At 42.9% G+C, this 11,321-nt stretch overlaps 1 protein-coding gene across 2 annotated transcripts in view; it reads right to left on the reverse strand.

The window, feature by feature from the left end:
• Positions 1–8,447: 8,447 nt before the first annotated feature.
• Xkrx (XK related X-linked) overlaps positions 8,448–11,321 on the reverse strand; it is a 10,298-nt gene continuing 7,424 nt past the window's right edge. For both annotated transcript variants that reach the window (XM_005358680.3, XM_026784699.1), the window contains one exon: positions 8,448–9,236. In XM_005358680.3, coding sequence (XP_005358737.1) covers positions 8,491–9,236 — 746 coding nt within the window. In that variant the 3' untranslated portion in view covers positions 8,448–8,490. The remainder of the gene's footprint in view (positions 9,237–11,321) is intronic.

The raw sequence follows: 11,321 nt of genomic DNA on the forward strand, positions 1-11,321 counted from the left end.
ATACCTCAGGTCTCTCCTCAATAACAAAGAGATAATAGCTGGTTAAGATGTGCTGTGGCGACCATGTCCCTAGGGCTACAGGAATGAAAGAAGTGGACTTATGTCACCTACTCTCTTATTTAGTCCGGAAGCATCAGGGTTGGGGAAGGCTGGCAGGAGAGCAAATAGAGCTTCTTCAAAGGTAGAATGTTAGAAGAGAACACCACTGCCATTGAGTCCATTATGCCACAATAACAATTTCAGATCTTCACGTCCATTTCTGTATCTTGCAGGTATTTTTCTGTGAAAACAAATAGTTGTCACTTTTAGAAAATAAAATATGGAGTATAATGTATGTGTTCTTTTGCAGCCCACTGTGTTGTGTGTGTACTATTATATCCCACTTGGTAATCATACTAAAATATGCGAAAGCAATATAGAGACATCAACACGACCTAGTTCCATTGCAGTTTCCTCCCACAGCTGTGTTGCTGACTGCAACCTCCCTTTAATGAGTATGGACCACACGCGCCAGTCATCTCTGGTCTGAACTCTTGCAGCTGGCCTTCCCACATCTCATTTTACCCTCCCCTAACTATCCTTTGCACAGAAAGCAAAGTGATCTTTCTGCAAGGGCCCTTGCTAAGTCATCCCTTCCTTCAAAGGCCTTCAATTTGAGAGCTTATGTGTTTTGTCATCAGTTGAAAACGACAAACTGTAGGGACAGAGAAGAGATCGCTGATTGTTGGGTGTTAGAGAGAATAGGAAGAGAAGTCGGTAGCAACAGGAATGCTATGGGGCATTGGAACTGTTCTGTGGCTTGACTGGAGTGGTGGGGACGTCTACATTGGGATAAAATTCACACGTTGTTCTGAAATGTGAATTTCTGTGTGTGCATTTTAAAGCTTTCAGTTATTATTCAACTAGCTTACAGATTCAGGTTTTGTGTTTTGTTTTTGTTCTGAGACAGGGTTTCTCTATGTAGCCATGGCTGTCTGGGAACTCACTGTGTAGATCAGGCTGGCCTTGAACTCACAGAGGTCTGGCTGCCTCTGCGTGTTGAGTGCTGGGATTAAAGGCATGTGCCATCACGCCTGACTCAGATTAAATTTTTTTAGCCAGTATCTTAGGGCTCTCTGCATTTCTCCTGTCTCCAAGTCTGCCTTTGCAACCTAACCTCTATGCCTCATCCCTAAAATGCTACATCTGGAATGCACTTGATGTTCAGTGAACACATCTGTGATAAGCCATGATACCTCTGTGGCTTCACTTGTCTTCACTTCTCTCTGCTAAAAATACATCCCCACCCGGCATCACCAATGAAAATCCTATTTACCTTTCAAGGCATAGTTAAAATGTCCCTCTTTTCACAGTGTTCCCTTAACACTTGCTTCTATCCCATTGCCTGCTACTACTCATTCCCATACCTCATCCAGACACAGCCACTACAGGCAAGTCTGTACATTCCTTCTGCTGCTGGGTCGGTGCCCAAAGCCTCACTGGTTTCTAGGCCAGACTACGTCCATAGAATTTCAATTTGCCCTATTACTTACTGTCCCTTCTTACAATTTCAACTTTCAGTTTCATTGTTAATTAAGCAAATTACTGCATTCCTGCTATGGTGTTGCATTCTGATCTTGCCCCATGAGCACATGTTTCTTGCATGTCGCTCCAAGAAAAATATAGTTTTCTGACTATCCCTATTCAACTTCCCTCTCCTGTCTAGACAACGGAGAAGCTTGTCTAGCTGGTGTGAGTACCTCGGGGTTGCGGCTGGTGGGAGGAATGTCTCATTTGAAAGTGGGTCAATCCAATGGGCAAGAGAGAGTTGAGGAAACAAGTGAGTCAGGCAGAGAGGTTGGTTAATCCAGAGGTGCAGAGCCAATTGGGTCAGGAAAGCAAAGAGGATGCAGAGGGAGGAGAGCCTCTAGAGCTGGCTAAGCCACAAGCTGGTTTGGCTATGGTTTCAGGGAAGGCTCATGTGCAAAAACCAACTGTCCAAAGTAGAAAACACCAAGAGACCAAAGAAAAAGAAAATCCAGGTTGCACAAAGTGTGATGTATTATGGACTTGCAGATTAAAAAAAAATAGTATCTTGGGCAAGATGGGGAACCCCTGCAACTTGAGACAAAAGGAAGGGGGCTTATACACTAAGTTAAACGAAGGTGGACTGCTATGTCCAGCATGGCTCCAGGGATTGACCTGACTGGGGGGGGGGGCAAGACAATGACTAAAAGACACACAAAGAAAAGCTAGGATGGGGTGGACTGGGATCTCTGATGGAGAAGTCACAATCCCTCTCACTCAGAAGCTCAGCATATGTGTTATACACATATGAGCAGAACAGCAGGGTTATGCATACAGCTGAATCAAGAAGGCAGGGCTTATGAGATACAGATGAGTCAAAGAGGCAGGTTTGGCTAATCTCAGTAGGAGCAGTCCCTGACGGTCTTTGGGCCATAAACATCTGGAGGGAGGAAGCTATGGTGGACATTCTCTGCACATGCTATCAGCAGCTGCACACATACCAGAGGGAGGCTTTGCCATGCCTCTGAGCCTCACCCAGGCAAAGATTGGTCATTTCCATGGGGCTGAGGCTTTGGGGGTCTTGACATGGCCATGGTTGTGTCAATAGCACACATTCACTAAGGATTTCACTTGATCCCTACAGTGATCCCAAATGAAAAGTATGCTGACATTTCTCAGAAACTATAAACATAGCAGGCATTCATTATGAAACAGTTCGTTGGAGGGCAGGACATACTCTATTTTAATTTATTTTTTATTATATTGGGATTTCAATTCATCCCAGGGTCATCTTTTGAGTAATATGGCAGGCACAACCAAGATGGCTGTAGTAAATTCAATCCAGATCAGGACCCCTATTAAAGAGACCCATTGTTTGTTCCTTTCTATATGGTATATGAATGGACCCACTCCATTTAAAGATCCAAAGATGAGTATAAAATGTCCAGTGCCTTCCATGCTATGAAGTCTGGATCATGACAATTGTCATCCATGAGAGGCAGTGTGGTAGAGCAGGAACGAACTGGAATCTTGGGGTCAAAAAGATTGAAGTGGAAACTATGCGACCTTGGACAAGTCATTCTTGTCCAAGATCGCATAGATAGAGAACATCTTCCTCATAAGAATACCATGATAACCAAATGGAAGTCTATAAATGATCCAACGTGGACTTTGGTATCCAGCAGAGACTCAGCAGACGACAGCCCTTTTTCTTCAAAGGTGCCCATTATAATTTACCTTCTATTTCTAGTTCATTCTATGAAGCATGTGCCTGTCTTCATCCAAACCTTAAAGCTATTGTGAAAATAGCTGTGTATGAATCAATTTCCATACATCTTTACTTTTTAAGTAGTATGCTCTTCTAATTATGTGTCATGTGAAGCATTATAAAATCCAAATATTCCAAACTAGTTAATAAAAAGGAGAAATCTCCAGTAGTCTCCCCATTCTCTAAACTAAGAATTGATGAAAAGAGTTTGTAATGATTAATTCCACCCACATTTTTGTCATTGTTTACAAAATGGAACCATTGGTCAAGTATGATTCTCAGGATGCAAAACAAGGGAGTGTGGAAAAAGGAACAAAGGAGGATGAGAAAGAAGGAAAAGTTTCCTAAGAATAACATGTGCAAAGTTTCTTTGACTTACTGGGAAAAAAAACCCCAGCAGGATGGCAAAGTCAACTCAAATAATGATGCTAAGTTAGAATCCAAGCTGGTTAATGTGTTACGAACCAAAGCATGCCACCTTTTAGGAGTACTTAGCATATAGTTTATTATACAGAATTAGTTTCCTAAAGGCACATTTAAAGCGATCATTTTGGAGACAACGCTGTCGTGCTAGTTCAATTGTCACACTGTCACTGCCACTTGTTGCTCTCAAAATTGTGATCCAGGGTTTTTAAAGGAGTTTATTTTTTGATGTTCACAGGAAAAAACCGAGACAACAGTACAAAGAGTTACAGTACTGGGCTAGGGAAGTGGCTCAACAGATAAAAGCATTTCCTGTACAAGCCTGATGATCCGAGTTTTAGATCTGGAACCCATGATGCCATGGAGAAAGTAAAGCACTGAGTCCCAAAAGTTGTTCCCTGACCTCCACAGGTGCACTGCGGCATATGTGCATACACATACATAATACATGAGAAAGAGATTCCCGGCAGACTCCCTGCTCCCATGCCTTCATAGCCTCCCCTGTTCTCATAATGCTATAATCTCAGCACTTGTGAGACAGTGGCAGAACGATTGGAGTTTAAGATTAGCCTGGGCTACCCAGTGAGGCAGAGACCAACTTAGGACACAGAGCAAGAACCCATCTCAAAGAGCAAGAACTCATCAACAAAGATACACACAAATAAAATGCCTAAGTGAGACAAAGATTGGAAACCAGAAAGGGACTTACCAGCCACCACCATCTCCCACACCTTTGTACTAAACTACGGGTGCCTATGAACACACACTTGGTTTTTTTTTTAAGATTTTTTTTATATTTATTTATTATGTATACAATTTTCTGTCTGTGTGTATGCCTGCAGGCCAGAAGAGGGCGCCAGACCTCTTTACAGATGGTTGTGAGCCACCATGTGGTTGCTGGGAATTGAACTCGGGTCCTTTGGAAGAGCAGGCAATGCTCTTAACCACTGAGCCATCTCTCCAGCCCCCATACACTTGGTTTTCAGCTCGGGTTCTTTAGGACTTCTCTTTGTAGAAGGAATTGAGTGCTGTCTTCTGATAAGACATGCTTGGAGCAAAGAATGTTTGGCATGAACCTAGCTATATCTTAGAAAGGAATCCTGAAACTACTAAGATAATTTCACAAACACTTAGGACATAGAGGCTTAGGTCTTGATTGAACCCTGGCTTTGATACTGGCTTCAACCTTGAGTGTATCGTTGAGCCTTGTTATGCCTTGAACTCTACTTGTAAAGTAGGCTTGGTGTAGTAGCAAATACCTTACCATATTGAGATAGTTGTAAGGACTGAACATATAAATATAAATAGAATATATATAAATCTTCATGGGCCTAGTATCATGGTACACACCTTTAACCCAAGTACTTACTAGGGAGGCAGAGGCAGGTAGATCTCTGTGAGTTCAAGGCCAGCCTGGTCTACATAGTGAATTCCAGGCCATCAATTTCCAGGGACACAAAGTGAGACTTCATCTCTAATTAAAGCATTTGGTACTATACTATACACACTGTGTTCATAAACAAAAGCTATTATTTCAATTTTTCACTGTACATCACCGTTCTGTGTCCATAGTATTTAAAATGCTTGTGAAAAAAAGTGAAAATGATGACTACAATTTATTTCCTACACCTTCCTCTATGCTGACTTGCCCCTACCTAGCCTATCAAAATTATCCAGTATGAGAACAGCTGTTCAGAACAGGTTGACTACTAGGAAGGAATTCTTGCTTTAGTACTTCCTTTATCCAAACCTCATGGCTCAGTCTTCCTTTCCCAGAAACCCTTTGCTAGCCTATTCTGCATCTACTCTTTCACTCAGCAAGACTTGTCCATATTCTACACCCTGATTTCAGAGGATATATTTGGGCCTGGTAGTGCAGGTCTGTTAACTCTGGCTACTAGGGAGGCTGGGACAGGAAGAACGCACATTCAAGGTCTGCCTAGGCTACACAGTGAGCTCAAAACCAGCCTTGGCAACTTACCAAGACCCTATTTCAGGAGAAAAAGTAAAAAAGGAATCAGTATACAGCTTAGTGGTGTGGCACGTGCCTAGCAGGTGCAAGGCACTGAGTGCAAGTCCCAGGACTGAAAAAAAACCTTCCTATGCTGAAAGAGGGAACTTACAGGTGTTTGCAAATGGAAGCGGCTACTTCCCCTGCCCACCCTCTCATAGGCCACACTTGCTGTGTGTGTGTCTGGAAGATGGCTGTGTAACAGGAAGGCTACCACAGAGGAGCATCTAAGGGTTCGTTTGCATAATGTATCCATCACAACCCTTCTCCCTTCTCCTGGTCAGGGCAGCAGGTTTTTCAGGTTAGAAGTTACTCCACACCCCTGTCCCTAAACTCTCTTCATTCCTAGGATATGAAGTCATCATGGCTGGAAGGCCACATGGGGAAAATGCTTGCCGGATTTGACATTGAGGCACTCGTTTCTACCCTGTGTCTCTCTGTTCCCATAGTTTCTCCCCTTAAGGAGCTGACTCATATGCTTTTATGCACCAAATTATTGTTCTAAACACCGTTTTAGCTTTTAACCAAGGGCACAGCAATCACTAGGCAGAAATTCTTGCTTGGCATCTGAAAAGGCAGTGTTCCCTTTGAATGTGATGATGTCCTTCACATTCTCCCGGAGTAGTTGTCAGAAGTCCATGTCAGTCTCACATGACAACCCGGGATTCTGTCCTCATAAAATGGTAAGAAGGAGTCAAGGCTGTAAAAGGAAATCTGCTGTCTCAGAATCATTGCGTTCTTCTCCCCAATTAAATAGCCAATCTTTTTAGCTCCCCAAGGCAGGTGAAGTTGGTAGAACCACAGCAGACGTGAGGAACTGGGATAATTCTGGTTAGCAGTTCGCTACCTAGAAGAGGGAGCACCCACAAGGAGATGGTGGTAGAAGACCGCATGTCAGATTCTTTACAAGTTCTTCAAACATAGTAGCCACAAGTCGTGTAGTTTTCCATTTTGTATTCATCTTTAATGTTTTGAGAAGTAAATTACCAATCTAACCCATCCCTCATTCCCTCCATTCCAATTTTCCCCCTACATCCCCTCACCACTATTCCCTTCTAAACCCGTGTACCTTCTCTTTTCCCCTTAGACCCCACTGAATCCACTTAGTGTTTCCAGTGTGTGCTGGGTGGAGGGGCATCTCCTGGAGCACTAGAAGCCTCTCGGGGGCTGCATCCATGAAGAAAACACTCTCCCTCTCCAAGCAGCCACCAACTGCCAACAGCTCCTCAGCTAGTGTGTACTTTCGAGAGGTCATCTCACTTTCCTGGTCTGTGGGGAAGAATGATTGGTTGGATAAAGCTGGGATAATTGGTTTGCTGGCAGGCAGTGGCCAGGACAGTACCAGTTGTTTGGTTACCTTCTATGCATCCAGCTGACAAGCCCAGCAAAGGATCCAGCTGGGATGAGACTTGAGCATGATGAAACATGTCGATTTGGCCATTGGGGTTTGTTAATGACAGAAAGATTGAGAAAAAAAAGACCTACATTCCCCATTAGCAAGTAAAATCCCACAGGGAGAAAGCAGTGTTGATAATCTCATGTGATCAGCTTCTCTCTTCCACCTTTCCTTTGCTGAGGAGTCACCCAGCCCAATTCAAAACAGCAGGAAGGTGCTGCCTTAGCCATTATGACTTTATCCCCCTAAATGAAAATCAATGAAGCACTCAGGACAGTAGCAGACACAAAGAAATCTTCATTTTCTTTCACAGGTCATAAACACTTTCAGTTACAGTTCGGCTTCTCTGATGTTTCCATCAAGTAACAAAATGCAAAGCGACAGAAAAGCTGGATTGGAGGGAATCCCTAATAATGGGGAACCAGCTGAGAAATTTCGTTCAAACATTTCCCTCAATGGAACTAGAAGCCTACATTGTTTCTTAAGAGTCATCCTGGGGGGAGGCAGGGATGTCTCAGTTGGTAGAGTGCTTATCTGACCCTGGGTCCAGTGCTTAGCACCACCTAACTGGTGCTTGCCCAGGCCTGGATGCAACCCTCAGCACCATATAAACCAGGTGCACTGCCATGCACCTGCAATCCCAGCACTCGGAAGGCAAAGGCAAAAAAGATCAGGAGTTCAAACTACGTAGTTCTTAGCTGCGGAGTGACTTTGAGTTCTGCCTTGAAAAAAAAATATGCCATTCTGATTTATTCCCTGAAAGAATCCTATTCTGCATGCCCTTCTATAAAGGGGTGCCCAGGAAGGCTTCTAAAAAGAGAAGTCTTTGCTGAATGACCACTAGTAAAATCCTAATGGAGTGTTAGCTTAACTGGGGAGTAGCTTTCTTCCATAATGGGGTCTTCTTCTTAGCCACAGTCTCTCATTGGAATCAAAATATCTCAGCCACTCTCACAGGTAAAGGTACCACACGGCTCAGAGTGTTTTCTGGGAGGTGCTCATTCCTAGTAAGCTGTCATATCCTCTGGTCAGTCCAGATGAGTCCTGGTCGAGTTCAGATCAGCCCAGGGAGACACAACGATAACTCAAACAGATGGGCAAAGCTGGAAATGCGGAGCCAGAGGAAGGTACCCGGAAGTTATTCCAACTGACTTGGGTAGGAGGAGGATGAACTAACAAACAGTGATTAGTGCTGGTACCCAAACATAGCAGTCAATCATAAAAAAAAGGAAACCCTATTTGGACGTCAGTCTTTCTTTCGATAGGATTACTAAAAGAGTCAAGAAAACGAACCTGGAAGAACACACACATAGGGGTCTCCTTCAATTTCACAGTTGCTCTTGTCAACCCCGAACCCACCCTATAATGTTCAGAAGAAAAAAAAATTCAGACAATACTCTGTCTTGTTTCAGCCTCACCGGACGGCTCTGCGTTCTCAGCCCTCTCCGGGTGGTGCCTGCGGCAGCAGATACAATGGAGGTAGTCTACTACGTTGTGGGTGAAGAGTGAGCGCAAAGGGTGCAAGTACTGGAAGAAAAGGAGCATGAATCCAATGGAAATCACATAAGCAATGATAAGCTGCACGGCGATCAAGGAATGGCAGTAATTTGGTAACACTTTGCCTCCAAGGAACTTAAAAATCAAGAGCATGACCACATTTTCTACCAACCTCACACTATAGTGCAGTCCCATATGTCCCCAGTTCTGACCTTTGTCAACAAGGTCTCTGTCTGCCAACTTCAACTGCATGGCTGACCAGCAAGAGAAGTTGATGCCAGCGTAGAGGATGGTGACAGAAATCAGTACCACCAGAGTGCCAACCCGGCTGAAATTTTTCTCAATATTGTTTGGCAATTGGGCGCCACTCCTCCAAAACGTAACCCAGGGCTCAAAGAGGATGATCAAGAAGTTGAGCACTAAGAACGGCACAGCCTTCAACTTCAAGGTGGCTGAGAAGAGCACGAGAATCACAAGGCGGGAAGTGATCTCCAATGTCCTCCAGATGGTGATACAAAGTACTTCCAGGGGCCCAAGTCGAATCTTGTAGTCATCGTACTTGATCTGGATAGCTAACATATTACAGAGGGTGGCGCCGTAGGTGACAGATATCAGGGAGAAAACCATTAGGACAACTGCAAAGGAAGGAATAAGACAATCAGTTGATGTTTGTGGTGAAGCCTGTATTCAGAACCACAGGTCCAGAGATGATGGTCAGGGCTTGAATACTTCAAGTAAAAGTAGATATATATATATGCAGACTTACAATCACACTAGGTACACTAACAGCATGCACCTGGATATACATTATTTTACAAAAACATATAAATGGGTGGCAGATATAGAAGAATATGCTCAATATCACGGACCATTAGAAAAATGAAAATGAAATTCACAGTGAGGGCTGGTAGTACATCTCAGTGGTAGCACCCTTGTGTAGCATGAAAAGAATGACCACAATAAGATATTGCCTGCTAGGATGGATGCAGATTTAGAAAAAAAAAAACTAACAAAGATATGGAGAAAATGGAACTTTGATGCATATTTGGAATATAAATTGATACTGTCACCGTAGAAAACAGCATGAAAGTAACTAAAAAAAATGAAAAACAAAACTACCATATGATCCAACAATTCCACCACTGGTTACATATACAAAGAAAGTAGGTATCTCAAAGATATATTTGCCCTGCTATGTTATTCACTGCAGCAAGACACAAAGCAGCTAGTATATGGGAGCAATCTAAATGTCCATTGATGATTGCAGAGGTAAAGAAAATGGTACACATATGCAGTGGGTGTCACTCAACAATGATATGAAGGAAATTGCATCATTGCAATAAAATGGATGAATATCAAGGACATTGTGCTAAGTGAAATGAGCCAGACTCAGAACTAAAAATAATGTACTACCCCATTTATAAGTGGAATCTCATAAATAAATTGGATTCAAAGAAACAGAGTAGGGCAATGGTACCAGGGGCTAGGGGTTGGGAAAACAGGAGGGTTTTTTGCCAAAGGGAACAAACCTTCTGTCACAAAATGATTAAGTTTGGGAGCTCTGATGTACAAGTTGGCATTCTACTTCACACTTGTAATTTTTCTGGAAGTGTTCACACGCACAAATAGTATGTGATAAACATATGTCAAACTTCACATTGTAGACCTGAAACATATACGTTTCTAATCCCACAAAAACAGGAGACCCAGGGAAGCTGGAGCTGAAAAGATACATGTCCAGCTGTGAGAAAACTGAAACCTTCTCCCATGAAAATCCAAAAGGAAGCACGGGTTTACTTCTAAAATTTTCCTGAGCATTGAGTAGAGTGTTAAAATCCCAAAGACCCCAAGTGGAGAATGGGAAAGTGGTTGCCCTTGTCTTTCTAAACCACTCTTGCTCCTATTCGAAAGATACAATGCTCTTTGATAAGCCGATCATAATGGACATCTAGCCAAGTAGGCAATGTTTTCCCTGAAATTCAAACTCTGTGACTGATAGTTGTGCTATCAAAGGATGAAAACCTGATGTTTGCAATAAGTGCCAAAACATTTCCATATGTCCCTCTACAAATAGACTAACCATAAGAGATTGAACACTGCTATAGTCAGAAATATGGGCTCCAAACAAGACACCTAGTCTAGTCATTCTCATAGCCTATTTACAGAACCTCGGGGAGGATTTACTTAACTTCTGTGTCTATCACTTTATCTTGTGTAAAATGAGGATAATAATCACCTCATAGATAAAGTTGCCATGAAGATGAAATAATTACATGCCAAATATGTAGAGAAATGTCTAGAAGCTAGTAAATTCTATTTCTTCTACCTCCTCCTCCCTCTTCCCAAAGGCCTAAATGGAGAATTGCAAAGTGGTTGTTCTTGGTTTTCTAAGCTACCCATGTTTCTATTCTCACCATTCAACATAGAATTGATTATTCATATAAAACCCCCATATCTAACTAATTTAACTCAATCTAAAATCAGGGTATTTTTTTTCTTTTGTAGTTATTGCTTATTAAGATTGACAAAATGGAGGCTGGAGAGATGGATCAGCAGTTGTGAGCCCTTACTGCCTTGAAGAGAACCTGACTTTTCTTCCTAACAACCTCATTGGGCAGCTCACAATGACCTGTAACTCACCCCAGGGGCAGCTCACAGTGACCTGTAACTCACCCCAGGGGCAGCTCACAGTGACCTGTAACTCACCCCAGGGGCAGCTC

Source organism: Microtus ochrogaster, chromosome X, assembly GCF_000317375.1.
Source record: "Microtus ochrogaster isolate Prairie Vole_2 chromosome X, MicOch1.0, whole genome shotgun sequence".
Lineage (NCBI taxonomy): Eukaryota > Metazoa > Chordata > Mammalia > Rodentia > Cricetidae > Microtus > Microtus ochrogaster.